Source organism: Aplidium turbinatum, chromosome 5 (genome assembly GCF_918807975.1).
Source record: "Aplidium turbinatum chromosome 5, kaAplTurb1.1, whole genome shotgun sequence".
Classification (NCBI taxonomy): domain Eukaryota; kingdom Metazoa; phylum Chordata; class Ascidiacea; order Aplousobranchia; family Polyclinidae; genus Aplidium; species Aplidium turbinatum.
In genome coordinates this window covers 3054471-3072114 of record NC_137476.1, presented here as the reverse complement: position 1 = coordinate 3072114, position 17644 = coordinate 3054471, and the positions used below count along the sequence as shown (strand labels likewise).

At 36.1% G+C, this 17644-nt stretch overlaps 1 protein-coding gene and 1 pseudogene across 1 annotated transcript in view; both read right to left on the bottom strand.

The window, feature by feature from the left end:
* Positions 1 to 8220: 8220 nt before the first annotated feature.
* Positions 8221 to 9535, bottom strand: LOC145770234 (uncharacterized; annotated as a pseudogene).
* Positions 9536 to 15715: 6180 nt separating this feature from the next.
* LOC145770233 (uncharacterized) overlaps positions 15716 to 17644 on the bottom strand; it is a 33065-nt gene continuing 31136 nt past the window's right edge. Inside the window, exons 14-15 of the mRNA XM_082581829.1 lie at positions 16065 to 16155; positions 15716 to 15822 (exon numbers count right to left, since the gene is read on the bottom strand). Of these exons, the coding sequence (XP_082437955.1) occupies positions 16138 to 16155 (18 nt within the window). The 3' untranslated portion in view covers positions 15716 to 15822; positions 16065 to 16137. The remainder of the gene's footprint in view (positions 15823 to 16064; positions 16156 to 17644) is intronic.

Here is a 17644-nt window from a genome sequence, read left to right as displayed (position 1 = left end):
GATAAGTTTATGTGCGATATACAATCATATATTTTGCAATTTGATTTCTGCAATGATGACACGCAAATCATTGCCTGCATCGTATATTTTCACAACACATCATTTCACGACATGGAGATTAGAGTGCATAAAAGTAGTTCGAATCTTTAAAACATTTTTTATGAATGTAACAAGCCTGAGAAAGTAATTTTGTTGACATGATATAACTTTAACTTTGAAGATTTTGTCGAAATGACGTAAATGTAAGTTTGTCATACTTTGTTTGTAGAAAAAATAAAATAACTTTGATAAGACACAAAAATCAAATAATATTGGGGATCAATTAAATTGATTTTACAAGCGCTTTGTTCTGTTTCTCGATTGCTTGTAGGCCAGGGGTGTGCAACGTGCGGCCCGCGGCCAAATGCGGCCCGCGAAGAAAAATTATGCGGTCCTCAAAGATGTGCCAATTTTGAATTCTGTGCGGCCGCGAAACGTGTTTATAATTTAGTTTAGTCTGGTACGTGTGAACAATTCATTGTGGAGTGGATTATTGTAGATTTCACACCTTCTGCTAACCATTTTAGAAATCTCGCACCGGCCACCGCGAATCCATTGTATTTAATTATTTGGAACTTAAAGATGTATGGTCACATAAAAGACTTTATGAATAACTTACGATTTTGGAAAGCTCACGTCATACAGATAGGAAATCTTATCTACTTTCCCACTTTGAGAGACTATAGCATGCATCCCGAAAAGAAAACTGAATTTGCTGACCAACTTGAAAAATTTTTGTATATGAATTTTTGGCTCGTTTGAAGGACTTCAAATCTCATGAACATTTGTTTGATATATCTCTTCGCCACTCAACATGGACAGTGAAAAAGCACCACCAGATATAACTTGAACTGATTGATCTTCAAGAGAAATCGGATTTGAAAGCAAAGTATTTAGGAATGAATCGTGGCGATTTTTACCAAAAACATCTCAACTAAGATGACTTTGCACATTGAAAAAATCCATGCGAAAATGGCTCTTTTTGGCTCAACGTATTTGTGCAAACAATTTTTTCCAAAAATAAGCGTCATGAAATCTCCCTATCGATCGGTTCTGACAGACGAACACTTGGAAAATGGACTTCGAATTGCGAGCACTTTCATTGAAGTAAATTTGGAAAAAGCCGTTGGGAAAAGAAACCAGCTGCAAACTTCTCACTGAGCTCGTTTAAAGACGGTGTGACAATGCATTTAAATAGCAGTTTTCTTCAGAAACTTATGCGTCTAAACTTATTATTTCTGGAAGGTGATTACTCCTAATAATGCCATAAGAATAACATGAATAACAAAAAAACTACTTTTTTATGCCTGCAACTACTAGAAACCATATGTTAAATAAACGTGCAGCCCGCGGTTTCACCCAGTTATATATATCTGGCCCTCCTGTAATAAAGGTTGCACACCCTTGTTGTAGGCCATTTCAATTTGTCTCACCAAGCTGTTTTCTTGAAGATCCAATGGGAGTAGAGCTTTTACTGTTGGTTGCGATGAGTATGGTACTTTAGGTTCGATTCTAAGGGTCCACGTCTTTTAGGCGCAGACAGTTAGGCGCCGGTCAAATAGGCGCGCACACTGTGGCGTCTGGATATTTAGGTGCGGAGCACTGTGGCGCCCGTTCATTTAGGTGCTATTTTTAGTAAAGTCTGCAGATTGCATCAGCTCAGCTTTGGCAAAACCTAGTCGGGGTTTTGACGGAAAACTAAGTTACTCTTCACTCAAGCCTACCATCGGCTTGAATATAGGGTTATAGGCTACGGTATATTTTTTACTGATGTTTAGTGTAGTTATTATTTGACTTATATAACTAAAAGTGAACTCAGTCATGGTCGAAAACTTGAATAATTTATTGATAAATTTCGCCGACGCAGACCTGGACTAACAACAAATAAATGCCGAACACGCCCATTAAAACAACAACATATTTTTCTGTTCAATATAACATTTTGTGTGAAAAGCATTGCCGGTTTAAGCAGCTTCACTCACCGAAGCCATGACCTATATTTCTGTTCAATACAACATGAAAAGTATTGCCGGATAAAGCAGCTTCACTCAGTAAAGCTATGATTAACAAATAAATGCACGCGCATTAACAAAACAACATATTTTTCTGTTCAATATAACATTTTATGTGAAAAGCATTGCCCTGCCTGCCAAGCTGATACAATCTGCAGACTTTACTAGGAATAGCACCTAAATGACCGGGCGCCACAGTGCTCCGCACCTAAATATCCAGACACCTTAGTGTGCGCGCCTATTTGACCAGCGCCTAACTGTCTGCGCCTAAAATACTTGCTCTCGATTCTAAGCCGTTTCAAATGCTTTGATTGTTTTTTGCTGAGTCTTTGGATGTTTATTATTTATTGAGGAATGGGTCCTCCAAATCATTGATTAACCACTTATTTTGATTGAGTTTTTAATAAATCAATGGAATTTCTTGTTTTGTTTTAGCATCAGCGTTTTTTTTACTGTAGTTTCCGATAGGTAAGTCTATTGGGTCGATTCCATGTCGTTACAAATGTTTTGTTGGTGTTTGTTGAGTCTGTGGATATTTATTATTTTATTGGGAGAGTGATTATATCTTCGGTAACTTCTTTTGGTCGCTTTTTTATTAAATCAATTGAGTTTCAATCTTGTTTAGATAGTATGGGTGAATGAAATGGAGGTTTTTGTCCATGAATTGGCTTAAGTTTATTGCAATCCAATATTTTAAGGGATCCTTAATTTCTCATTAACTAGTTTTGAGGTTCAATATATTCTGTAATCTTTCGCAATTACCTCCAACTGTATAGAAACACTGATTTTAATTTATTCTGTTTAATTTTTATCTCTATGTTCGATATGGTTGTCGATTTACCTCCAGGGCACTTCAAAGACGTAACAAATCCTGTATTCTTTCGTCTCGGTTGTCGCTTTGTAAATGTCGCTTTCGTGATTGTCAAACGGTTTTAGCTCAAAGTTTGATACTAATTTATTTGTAAATGTACAGTAGTAAACTTTAAAATTATTTTTTATATGAAACCATTCGAACCTTGTTAATAACTTTGCAAAAATGACATAAACTTAAGTTTGCCATTTTTTTATTTGCAAAATAATTTTCATGTTGTTTTAATTACTAAACAATCACATGATAACAACACGACCCGGTAAAGGAATAAATGAACTCCTGCAAGAAATGTTTGCAACACCAACGACAAATTTACAACAACGCATAGTATTCCTGTAAGACGATCATGGAACGACACTTAAAAAAGAATAGCACAGACTTTGCAAGACGTTATCTTCACTAAATAAGAACAAGCCAACACAAATTTAAGCAAAAAGGTTAGATCATTTTTTAACACTATCTGTAGCGACACGTGGTTTTATGAGGACTCACCAGTCTAGTCGTGTAATATTTCTCAGAAGGAAATATGCTAGAAAAGTGAAATTCTTGACTTTTAGTTTCTGTTCTTTGCAAATTTTCTAAACCTACACTTGTATTTTTCTACCTTCCTGCCCTTCACAATAAGCATTTCATCTCAAGTGGCTAGACATTTTCTTGCAGTGCTAGATATATATAATTTAATGTAAGTGCAATGTAAATGTTAGTGAAATTACTTTGAAATGTAAAAACGCCCAAAAATACCTTATATTTATGAGCAAAAGTAATTTTTTGTTTAGTTTAGCATTACTTTATGTTATAATCAGAAATGTACCTATACGCTGCAAATTCTACGCCGCATATTTGCGGGGTAGACTTTTTGTTTACGCTAACGCTTGCGGCCACATTTTTTTGGATAGTTTGCGCTTGAGGCTACGCCGTAAAGTTTTCGCGGTCTTTTAGCGCATAGCGTCAACGCATACTTTTTAATGTCTTGTTTTCGCCACAACACGCCAATACCTTCCAGCGCTGCAGTTGAAAGAATGTTTTCAATGAGCAAAGACATATTGGAATCAAAACACAGCAAAATGTCAAATGAACACTTTCAGATGCTTGTGTTTCTTCGTGGAAATTCAAAATAAAACTTGTTTGTTTCGAGTAGTTTATGCCGTGTAAATGTTTGGCACCTAGCAAACAAAATGAGTTTACGCTAGTGTATGCGCTGACGCTGACGCCGCCAACTTTTCTTACAACTTGCATTGACGTATACGGCGTATAATTTTCCGAACGTTTGCGTTAACGCTGACGGCGTCAACATTTTTTGTATGCGCGTACATCACTGGTAGAGATGTAAAAAACGTTTTTTTTTGTTTTTAAAAAAAACGAGCTTGTTTTTTTTGTTTTTTATCGTTTTTATTGTTTTTTATTCGTTTTTTTTGTTTTTTTTGTTTTTTTTACCTATTTTGACATTAAATGTCACAATATGCAGCAATTAGGGTAAACTCATTGTAATAGCGTCTCTTTCAACAAACAAACAGTCTCATAACTCCTATAACTTATTTCAAATCAGACTATGTCTGGTATATTGCTTCATTACAATTTTGTAGATCTCAAGTCGTTTTTTACGTTTTTTATTTGGGTAAAGGAAAGATTGATGAAAAGTTTGGCAAAAGCAGTGTAGTGCTAAAGTCTCAACTTTTAGCCCAAATCACATTTAAATGTAGTGAAAGATGGAAACATTTTGATGTTTTTTATTTTCCCTGAAGAGGTTCAATACTCCTTTGTGATGTCATAGTCATGTTTGTTTTCCCTTAATCACGCCATTGTGCTGTCATAGACATGTTTAAAAGAAGTATATGTGGTTGCATTTAATCCATCCAATTTGAACTAGTTTACAGCACTTTGAGACTTTAGCACTTTTTTGTTTTTGCCAAACTTTTCGTCAATCTTTCCTCTAACAAAAAAAATATTTTTAAAGTTACGAATCATGGTTTTATTGGTGCGTAACGACAAGAGGTCAACTTCTTTTTATCTCAAAAAGTAGTAGGCCTAGTTCCCAAATAAAATAAGTTTTCATCTTTGATGTTTGTTTTGTATCTTTATCCTGCATTGCGGGAATATGGGTAAAACTTTATTCTTGTCAGGAAAAGCATTATGAAGCATTTATTCACTCTGTGAACACTGAGCAGTGCTGAAAAACTCCACTTTAACGGGAAAATTTCTTCATTCAGGGCTGGTAGTTACTAGCAATAGTCAACATGGGTGGTGGGCATTTGAAAGGAACATTAACCTAAACCTTTTCGGACAAATGCACTTACTTTTGACAGCTAAAAATATCTGTGATAAGATCTCTTGCATTATGTCACAAATGATCTGCAAGAAGCGTCAATGACAAAGTGTCTAAGACTTCACAAGTTACAACACACGAAAAGAATACTTCTGTTTCAACATTTATAAAGCATATACATCGTTGTTAAGCTATCAGTTAGAAAACATGTTTAAACAAGCTATTGGCAATAGCTTGCATTAGTAAATTACCACAAACAAGGTATTGTATGTTCTGAATACTGCCGTCTTGTTTTTGCCAAAATTTCGTCAACCCATTGAGTGTGTACAAGAATAACCAGTCCCGGTATACTAACATCGTAGGCTAACTTCCATAAAAGGAAAAAGAGATTAACTCATCTACATTATGTCAAGTATCAAATTGCATTAATTCAACGTTTGTCAGGTCTACTGCCACAAATATGCCTGAGAATGAAGAAGAAAGTGAAACAACGTAGGCGTAGGACTATGCAAAAAACATATGCTGCTGCCAAGCACAAACACATAGTAATTTCAGCACAACCATAAAACCATTTTTACTAGTTTAATGTTTTTCAAGAGCACTATAATGAAACTAAGCTGCAAATTGTAAAAAATTTGCAACTTTTTCAGAAAAATATGAAAAAAAAAAAAAAACGGTTCGTTTTTTTTGCATTTACATCTCTAATCACTGGTTATAATTCAAACATTTCAATTTGGAAGCTATTTTTTAGAAAGTAGAATGAAAACCGACTTTCTGACGTCTTTTCATCTCAAACACTTTGTTTCAATAAATTGCAATTTTTCAATAAATATAAATATTTCAATAAAAAGTTTATACAACATTTAAATTTGGTTATTATTTCCAGCTTAAATCTGAAAGCCCTCCTTTCTGTGTTCAAATGTCGTGTACAAGTTCACTTGTTTGCGCGACGCAGACTGTACAATGTACATACATTGGTATGTTCACGCGACATTTGGCCACAAGAGTGAGGGAGCATTTGGATTTAACTGTTCTCAACAGAAAAAGTGCCATCAAAGATCATATATTCGATTGTCAAATTTGTTCAAACAATAAACCATCCCTGGAGTCTTTTAGAATTGTACGTAAATGCTTCACCGAATTTGGTACTAAAATATATGAGGCTAATAGTCACAATTTGTTGATTCCAGGACAATTATAAAAAATCACTTTTAAGTGATAAAATACACTTAATTGTTGTGAAACAGTTTAGTAGTCACATGACCCCAAGACATAGAAACAGGAAATATTTCGTGACGCGTTTCCTCAATGCGACACATTTCCTGTCACTTTTAGGTCTTATCGTACCATTTTGTATTGAACAGTGTAGTTTCACTTTCACTCGTTTGATGAATGTTTATCTAGCTCTGGACTAACAGTTAAAGCTTCGCAGTTAACTTTAAGATCAGCAACTTCTTCTAATCAATAAACAAGGTGAAGAATTAAATGCCAATAGTGTGGTTTCCGCTTTATCAAATCAAGATGATCCAGTTAACAAATCGTTGGAGGAACTGAAGCCACATTTAGTCAATCTCTACAATAATCTTAAAATAGCAACACTACAGAAGCTGAAAGCGGGTATTGCTCTAAAAGAAACTTTTCTACAACCTCAAAAAGAAAAACGAAGAAAGAAGATTCAACCTTAAGTCTTTCCTTTTGAGAAATATACAAAAGAAAAGAACAAACTGGAAATAAACGCTATGTACTGTAACTCAATCATTCAAGCATGATTTCCTTATATGGTTCCCATTTGCTCTTCCGCGGTAGCGCTTGCTGATTTGTTTCTCATGCGTTTTTTCGAAACCAAGTGTTGATATTTATATCCAAAGCTGTAAGTTCTATCACAGATTTCAAACACAAACGATTTTCCCTTCTTGTATGTCCGTATTGCAGCATTGAATCTTTCTCTTTTATTATCATTCATTGTATATTTGATTGGTCGACCATTTGTCATCATTTCTTTTTATTGTATTTCTATGTTTGGTTTTCTTTAAAGTCCTGTGTTAATAAATAAAAAATACAAACGATGTCCATTTTTTACTTTTTTTCGGAATAGAATTTTTTTTAAAAAACACCCTTTTCTTTATTATTTCACAATTTTAATTTTTCAGTGGAATCCAGATCTATATATTAAAAAAAAACAAAAAAAAAACGATGACTCTTTAAAAGAAAATCTCATATCCAAAAAAAATGAACTCATCTACTAATCCGTGTAACACGATTTTTGTTCTCGGGTTCTAATTGATATTTCCTGATCTCTTTCACTTAGAAACTTCCAAAAATCAATATAGTTCATCCCAAACGTTGATTTTGTGGTTAGGAGAGTGATTTTTTGAATTTGCTAGTATGTGCAATCTTGTGCATGGTTATACTGATTTACCCTATAGGAAATGGATATTTACCAAACTGTTTTTGATCGCTGTAAGTTCATATTTAATCGCTTGGCATCAACTAAAAAGTTATATTCTATCGATGTATTTACCAAATATTCTGACCCGTTAGTCTTAGGCTATCGATTGCTTTTTCGCACAGCAAATTGCAGCCAACTTTTGGCTATTTTTCTGTCTGGCAAAGGGTTAATTGTGAGTTTGCATAATAATAGGCAAGGAATTGTATCTTTTGTTATTAAAATCAAATCACAAAGCACAGGCATTTGGTACATGGAAATTTGCACATAAATGTATTAACACAATGAAAACTATCAATACTACAAAAAAGTGCTCAATGCTAAGCAAAAAAGCAAAGCAGAGCAAATTAAATCAAATATAGTTATTACTATCTGAAGCCTTTACAAATTGTTTCACCTTATTCAAATAGAATTCTATTTGATAAACGATTCTATTTGAATAAGGTGAAACAATTTGTAAAGGCTTCAGATAGTAATAACTATATTTGATTTAAATGTATTAACTGTATCCGAATCAATACCATCGTTAAATGTTAAATGCAAAACTAAATAAATATTTCAGGCTAAAACAGTTCAAGTATAAAATCAATTAAAAATAGGATGTTTTGCAAGAATTTCTTTTGTACTCTACATCACTTTCCCGCATCAAGGCCCAGACATAATCTCCCATCATGCTTTCATTGTATTGCCCTTGGTATCTTCTTTCAAAATCTTTTATGTCTTGATGGAATCGCTCCCCTTGTTCTTCTGAATAAGTTCCCATATTGTCTTCAAACTCGTCCAAGTGAGCATCGAGCATATGTACTTTCATGAACATTCTGCACCCCATGTTTCTAAACGACTTTACCAAATTGGCAACAAGCTCGGCATAGTTATCTTCCTTGTTATTGCCCAACAACCCATTCATCACATCTGCAAAGCTATCCCAAGCCTTCTTTTCAACATCACAAAGCATTTGGATGAAATCATTCGACTTGAGAATCTTTTTAATTTGTGGGCCAATAAATACACCAGCTTTTACTTTAGTTTCTGATAGTTCAGGAAACAAGTTCTAGAGAAACTGGAATGCGTCACCACCTTTATCCAATGCTTTCACAAATTGCTTTATAAGGCCAAGTTTTATGTGAAGGGGAGGCATAAGCACTTTTTTGGGTTAATCAACCGCATTTGTTTTACGTTTTTCTCTCCAACAACAAATTCATTTCGTTTGAGCCATATTTGCTTTTTGTAGTGTTCTGTGGTATCCCTACTATCCCAAAGGCAAAAGTGGCAAGGATACTTGGTGAACCCCCCTTGCATACTCATCTAAAACGCTACCATTTTAAAGTCCCCAATTACTTCCCATTACTTCCTTTTACTTCCCTTTATTTTATATTGATCGTACTTTAAAACATTCAACAAAGTCTTAACATTCTCATAGTTTTCTTTCAGGTGGACTGAATGAGCCAGGGGAAGAGATGGGTATTTGTTGCCGTTGTACAAAAGTACAGCCTTGATACTTTTTGACGAACTGTCAATGAAGAGACGCCAGTCACTCGGGTTACAGGGAATTCCAATCGATTCAAATAGTCCACTAACATTATTGCAATAGCAAATTCCATTTTGCAATGTGAAAAAGCTGGAAAAGCTTTGGTGACGTTTGCGTTGTTCAGTAACTTGGACAGTATCATCCAGGAAGTTCCATTGCTTAAGTCGAGATGTCAAAAACTCCGCATTAGATTTGGTCAGACCAAGATCTCTGATCAAACCACTCAGATCATTCTGATTAGAGTAATATGGTTCTCCCTCTTCCAGCTGAGAAGGTCGAATAAATTCATCAATGGCAACATCTTCTTCTTCAGTGGTCGACTCAGCACCTGAGAGTTGCTCATTTCTTGGGGGAGGGTTAGGCACTGGCAGTTCATCTGCATGTGGCACCGGAGGTATTGAGGAAGGAATATTTGGGTAAGCAATAGGAGCAGCGTTTTTACCAGCTCTGCGTCGGGATGGATTAACCATACAAAAATAGCAGTCATCTGTGTGGTTCGTTGGCTCCAGCCATACCCTTGGAAGAGTAAACTTCATCGCCCTTTTCTCCCCTCCATACCAACCTAGAAACAAATAACCAATTCTGTATTTGTTGTAACCATACACATAGGCTACAAATAGATCAATTTCAATATAATTAAGATTAGCCTACATAATATGATTGATGGAACCTTATCTTCCAAAGTCTTTTTGCAGGAATCGCAAGAAAAATGTGGTGCCCAAGGTCTGTCTTGGTCTCTAACAGGCATTCTAAAATAAGCATTGTAGGTTTCACACATCTTAACGGAAGCCAAAACTGAGTGCTTCTTCGCTCTTGTCTTGATAAATTGTCCACAAATGAGACAAAACGCATCAGCAGAATGTTTGCAGCGTCTAGGCATTTTGAAAGCACTCAAATGTTGTCCAATTAAAGAAAGCCTTAAAAATTTATCAATTGCAAATCATAAAAATATTCTATACAACACCTCAAAAATCAACCCTGCAAACAGAAGTATCTATAAAATGGCAAGTATTGCAGAGTATATTAACATTTAAAAGTGATTAACATCCATGTTGGATGCTCTTTAGCCATATCTTTAATATCTTTTCTCAAAAATATTGCGATTTTAGAATTTCATTCTCTAAACCACAAAAGCAAAGTTTACATGAAATAAAGTTGATTTTCGACACTTACTGGTCCTAAGCAATAGGAAAAAATCGATTAGAACCTGTGAACAAAAAAAAAAAAAATTTTTGTTACCATGTGATAATCAAAGTAAAAACGACAACCCTCCAAAAGAAAATATCATGTTTAATAAAATGTTAAAGAAATATAATATTTATAAGGTTGTGACAACACCAACAATGTTTAATACCTTTTTTACAATGGTAGTCCAATAAGACATTTACAATGGCATCACTTTGGAAGCTAAAAATATTGAAATTTCAAAGATTGTCATTTGCGATACTGTTTGTAGAAAAGTAGGATTATCGTTGAGTTATAGAGAAGCCCAAATAGGTTATGTTATGGAAAAAAACAAACACCCAATTATTTTAAGTTTTTTAACACCTTATTTATCTAGTTTTGATCTTCAAAGATTCCCAGTTGAAGGTAATGCACTAAAAAAAATTGCGATTATACATTTAATGCCTCACTATTTCCATGGTTGAAAGAAGGTGAACGCACTGAAACCCCAGAAAACAAAGAATGGTTTGAAAAGATGAATTCTATAGTTGATCATATTAAAGAACTTGACTAATAAAGCTTTTCTGCTTTTTGTGTGAACCACCCAGCAAACTGTCCACTTGAAGCGGTTGACTGTCACTTAAAGGTGTTGAGCAACAGGACGAGAATATTAAAGAACTTGTCTCAAAAGCCAAAGGCCTTTTCCTCCTAATCATATCCCTTTACATGTTGATAAAATTAAGATGTTTAAATATGGAAAAATTGATGAAAATCAGATTAATTCAAAATTATTTTTAAAACAAATGTTTGATAATAAATCAGATATGTTCACAACACCAATATTTGTATCAAAATTGGATAAATAGGAAAGACCAGTTGAGAAAAAAGTCGTCAGATTAAAGATTCTAAATGTAGTAATTTTATTGATCTAACTCATCCTAGAAAGTCTTTGAAGTTCTCTAGTAGTAAACTGATGGAGAAGATCTGAGCGGCTACTATGTGCAGACAGACCAACAGACCAGACAAACCAGACCAACAGTGCAGACAGACCAACCAAATCATCCTAGAAAGGTTAGATTTGTAGTAAGATTGGACAATATATATTACAATGAAGGATCAAACGATATGGTTTTTCTAAGAATGAAAGCAACTTTTGCTCAGTTTGAGTTTCAGGAGAATCTCAATAAAAAAGTAAAGTGTCCTTCTTCAGGATTTGAAGTTTCTTCAGATCCTGAAGAAGATAATTAATTGGAAAACTATTTGAATTCGTCTAATAATATAAAAAACTGACTCATGTATATAATAAAATAAACTGGTTACTTTTAAAACCTATTATTGAATTCCTTAAAAATATAGAGGATATCGTGGGACCTGGTGAACTAGAAATAATTGAGTTTAAAAAATGTATTATTAAATTCCTAAAAAAAAGAAGAGAATTTAATTAAAAAAAAAACAGATCTGTGTTTTCTTTTAAATCAATTTTAATTTTTCAGTGGAATCCAACTGTTAAATTTTTCTGGATAGCCCTTCTTTTTTATCAAAGCACGCTTCTTTTTATTATCCCTACGAATGATTCGTTTTATTCTGAAATTATCATCAGGGGGTTGATCATCAGGGGGTTCTGTGAAAATCACAGAGCCGAAATATTTTTTGAGATAATAGCCATGTGTATTGTGCGTATAGAAATTAAATTTTTATCTAACAAATTCAATGAAATAAAGTGTTTGAGATGAAAAAATGTCAGAAATTCGGTTTTTATTCTACATTCCCAAAAATAGCTTCAAAATTGAAATTTTTGAATTTTAACATAGGGTAATGCTAAACTAAATAAAAAATTACTTTTTCTCATAAATATAAGACATTTTTGGGCGTTTTTACATTTCAAAGTAATTGCACTAACATTACATTGTACTAGCACTACACGAAAATGACTAGCCACCTGAGACGAAATACTTTTTGTGAAGGGCAGGATGGTAGAAAAATTACAAGTGTAGGTTTAAAAACTCGCTAAGAATAAAAAATAAAAGTCAAGAAGATTCACATTTCTAGCATATTTCCTTCTGAGAAATATTTCACTACTAGAGTGGGCCGTCCTCATAAAAATCCCGGGCCGCTACACATAGGGTTAATTGAGCAGCAGAGTCAGATGGAAAGAAACCTTCACTAAAATATGAAAAATACACACCCCAATAGTCGAACTTGCGCCACGTGATCTTGAACCTGGCGCGTAACCACTGAGCTAACGGGGCGGACAAATGTTGGATGTGTTGAATTCTGCCAACTTTTCTACATTTTACCAACGTTTCTGTTGGTAAGCAACGAAGTGCTAGGCAACATTGAAGATTTACCTGTTATAGCAGAGCTTGATGCAGAACCTACTTTAGAAGAACTGAGTAAAGCCATTGACTCTATGCAAAGCGGGAAAGCACCGGGAGAGGATAACATTCCAGCCGAGGTCATAAAGTGTGGGAAACCTGTCCTGCTAAAACCACTGCACGAGCTACTGCGTCTTTGTTGGAAAGAGGGCCAAGTACCGCAGTCCATGCGCAACTCCAAGATCATTACTCTGTACAAGAACAAGGGGGATCGCACTGATTGTAACAGCTACAGAGGCATCTCTCTGCTTAGCATCGTGGGAAAAGTCTTTGCCAAGGTGGTCCTTAGGCGCCTTCAGGTATTGGCCGACAGGGTCTACCCTGAATCTCAGTGCGGGTTTCGCGCCCAGAGGTCCACAACAGACATGATTTTCTCCGTACGACAGCTTCAAGAGAAGTGCCGTGAGCAGCAGAGGCCGTTATACATCGCCTTTATTGACCTGACGAAGGCTTTTGACCTTGTCAGCAGGAGAGGCCTTTTTCAGCTACTGCAGAAGATTGGCTGTCCCCCACAGCTGCTTAGCATCATCATCTCCTTCCACAAGGACATGCAGGGTGTGGTCAGTTACGACGGGGAGACCTCTGAACCCTTCGCAATTCGGTCTGGTGTGAAACAAGGATGTGTCCTTGCGCCGACTTTGTTTGGGATTTTCTTCTCTCTGTTACTGAAGTTTGCATTCGGTCACTCCACACAAGGTGTCCACCTACACACCCGCAGTGATGGGAAACTGTTCAACCTGGCCCGACTGAGAGCCAAGACGAAGGTTCGCACAGTGCTGATTAGAGAACTGCTGTTTGCCGACGACGCAGCACTGTCAGCACACGCCGATCACGAGCTGCAGCAGTTGCTCAACCAGTTTGCACACGCCTGTAAGGAATTCGCACTGACCATCAGCATCAAGAAAACAGTAGTCATGGGCCAAGATGTCCCCAAGCCACCTGTCATCACCATAGGACCAGAAGTGCTCGAAGTGACAGACCACTTCACCTACCTTGGCTCAACGGTCACCAGCAACCTGTCCTTAGATAAGGAAATCGACAGACGGATAGCCAGGGCTGCAGGAGTGATGACTCAACTCGGGAGGAGAGTGTGGGACAATAATCTTTTGACACTTAACACAAAACTCAAAGTGTACCGTGCGTGTGTTCTTAGTACTCTGCTGTACGGTAGTGAGTCCTGGACCACTTACGCCAGACAAGAAAACCGCCTTGAAAGCTTTCACCTTCGTTGCTTGAGGCGCATTCTTGGTATTTCCTGGAAGGACAGAATACCCAACACCACTGTTCTGGAACGTTCTTGCTCCCTGAGCATACACCTTCTTCTCTGCCAGCGACGTCTACGCTGGTTGGGGCATGTATCCAGAATGAAGGATGGGCGCATTCCAAAGGACATTCTGTACAGTGAACTTGCCACAGGGAAACGCCCAGTAGGACGACCCGCACTGCGTTACAGAGACGTTTGCAAACGAGACATGAAGCAGACTGACATAGACCCTGCCAGCTGGGAACTGATCGCAGCAAATCGCAACAGATGGCGCTACGAAGTCAGTGCGGGTCTAGAAAAGGGTCAGTCGAGGCGGAGGAAGCAACTAGAGGAAAGAAGACAAAGAAGAAAAGAAAGACAGCAGCCCCAGAACTCCTCTGATTTCATATGTCCAAACTGTGGACGAGACTGCCACGCCAGGATTGGACTTCAGAGCCATATGAGAAGCTACCGTACCCAGAGTGCTACCATCATCTGAAAAGATGGAAGGATGCCTACTACGTAACCATCCGAAAGACATTTTATTAAAAAAACTTTTAACGTAATTTTTAACGTTTGTTAATGCAAAATTTTTTTTATATCATTACGAGTCAGCAAAAAATAGTTTTGTTTTAGAAAATACCAGTCAGACAGTAGCAGTAGTAAAAATCTGCAAAGTATAACAAATCAGGCCGCATGTCCAGGTAGCTATGCTTGTAAAGAGCCTATGTGCGCATAGCATCACAAAGTCCTAGTGTATAAAAGTTTGCAATATTTTCCATTTATAGATTGTTGTATTGTTTAAAACATTTAGTGTCAAAATAAAGCATAATGAACACAATAATAAAACATTACAATTAAAACAAATTACAACATCTACAGTACAATACAAATGGATCGAACTTCAAAACACAAGCATTGGCATCTTGGGTTAAATGAAGAAAACAAATTTAAGCAAGAACATTTCTGTTCAGCTCCGCAGCAATAAGCAACTTTTAATAATTTGTTTCAGCTGCCAGTCTTTTAGTTAGGTATTAGAAATCTCACTCTACTTTTATTTTTGTTGTAATAATGTGTGTTTATACATTTTTCTAAACGCTTTATATCGCAAACCTTTACAAGGCTAAATAGAAACTAACTTTAAGTGCAATTTAATAAAAGGCATCTAACTCAGACCTGCCGATTCAAACATTTTGCCAAATTGGACATTCTGTAAGCCAAACATAGGCAGCTTAAGTCAGGCACAAAGTAAAATCAAATCCTTTACACATAAAAACTGATTTATTGTCAAAAATGCACAGAACAACAATGATAAGTTTGAAATTATAAAGTGGTTCCTTGGTTTAGCAGCTCTTCGTTGACTGGACTGTGGACATTCTCCTTGGACAGAACTGAATTCTTTACTTGTGAAATTTTAACTGAACACGAGGAATTGCTGTCGAATATAAAAAAGTTCATCTTTAATTTTTTTTTCATTGTTTTCTTATTGTTCAACAAATGAAATGATGTTTTTTTAAAGGCAAAACTTATCCATGCTCAGATATAGAGCTTCGGAGGAATGAGAAGATGAGGATTTTATCACACGCAGCTTTCGTCGATAGCCAGTTACATCCTCTCGGCTGCCTTTCTTTCAGCACTTACGCCAACCCAGTTTATTACAGCCTGGTTAGAGTTAGGCCGGATATCGAAACAGATTCGTATTATTGGAAATCCAAAGCCAACGACAAGCAAATAATGTAGCCTACTTACGTTTCTACACAAAGTTTTGGTTTCCCTTTTTTATCATCAGCATCTGATGGGAGTGTTAGTTTGCTGGTTCGTATCTTGGTTTGTAGTTCAAACATCGGACGATTCTTCGCTTTACCATTTGAACGAATTTCACTGAACACACACAACACATAAACTTCATAGAGCGTAGTGCTTGGCAAGTGAACAATTTCAAAGGTGTTCGAAAACAGATATTAAGAGGGAGACCTTTGCCTTATCGATCTATGTAAGCTAAACTTTAATCACCAAACATAAGCCTTGGATACATTACACAGTTATGTGGCATAGCTACTGCATCAAAGGCTGGTGAAGCAACAAAGCATTGGCTAAAACGGTATTCTGAAGCAAAAACTTACTATTCATTTTTGAACATCATTGCTCTTGCCTTTTGAATAAACATACGAAGCAATCCTTGTCGCACAATGTACATCAAAAACAAAAGGAAACCTGCATATAATAATATTCCACTGCTGCACCACAAAACTTAATTAAGTAAAATATAAGCTTATTTATAGCTTATTTATTAATAACTATTCTGAAAATATTTTGTTTACAAAAAAGTACTGAATGCGTAAGTATTGACGCCACTTATTTGTTATTTTTAATATTATTTTGTCTTGATCACGCCATCAAGTTTGCGTATTCTGGTCTATCTTTTTATTAATCCCTGGTAGTTTATGATATCAGTTTGTGTTTTAATAATTAAAAATAAACAAACGCTAAACTGCCTGCTGCAATGGTATCAAAGATATTTTCTATATATATGTTCCTAAAAATTGTCAACATAATAATCATCCAGAACGAATGGGTATTAGGCATCACATTATGGTGTTGACAATTTAAAGCAGTTTCTTTCTTATGGTATAGCTCAAGGGGTGACTAACCAGTCTGTCACAATCAAGGTGCAATGCCTCGCGATGGCTTGCTTTGTATCTTCAACGAGCGTGTTGTTTTGGTTGTAGAATTCTGGTGCTATGTGTTATTATCGGTTATGACCTGAAGTAACCTCTGATTACGAAATCTGTATTATGTAAAACGTGTTTTCTGGAATCATTTTCCCTACGTGACATTCTAGAGACTTCTGTTGTTTACATTTAAATGTTGCTTGATAGAACAATGGTTCTTTATGATGTAACCTTACGTAACCTTCTCGAAGTTACTGGACTGAACAACCAACTATAAATAGTGGTGTAGTTTGTGTAATGTTTATTATGATGATTATTATGAGTTGATTATGAGAGTTGTGCTATGAGTTGTGGATTGGTAGTTGATGCAGAAATTATTGGTGATTGAGACTTGAAGTAATTGAATACAAGTATATGAGAATTGGTGCTGATATAAATTGTGTTCGAAATTAGAGTTATTTGAGAAGCCGTTTGTTAAAGTTCTTCAAGAAGTCAGATTCTCATTTCACTAGTAGAATTATTCGACATTTAATTGACTGCTTTTCGGTTTGACCCATTAAACTACGTCATTGAACCTTTCCAAGTCTTTTTCCTGGTAAGAGATAGAAAGAAATCGTGACATTCTGGGGGCTCGTCCGGGATATTAAACCGAAAAAGGGAATAAACCGAAAAAAAAACGAAGAATACCGAAGGATTTATTGAAAGAATAATAAATCAACAACAAGTTGTCAAAATGGCGGATACCGTCAAACATGAGATGATTGAAGACTTACGGAGCATGGCTGAACGAATGGGGCTGAGTGACAATGAAAAGTCTCAGTTTGTGATGGAGGAGTATCACAAGATAATGGCTCAAAAAGCTCAGCGAGAAGCTGACGAAAGAGAAGATAGAAGAGCTGCTCGTGAAATAAGGAAAGCAGAACTTGAAGCTGAGGAAAAGCGAGCACAACTTGAAGCTGAGGAAAAGCGAGCACAACTTGAAGCTGAAGCTGAAGAAAATCGAGCACAACGAGAAGCTGAGGAGAAGCGGG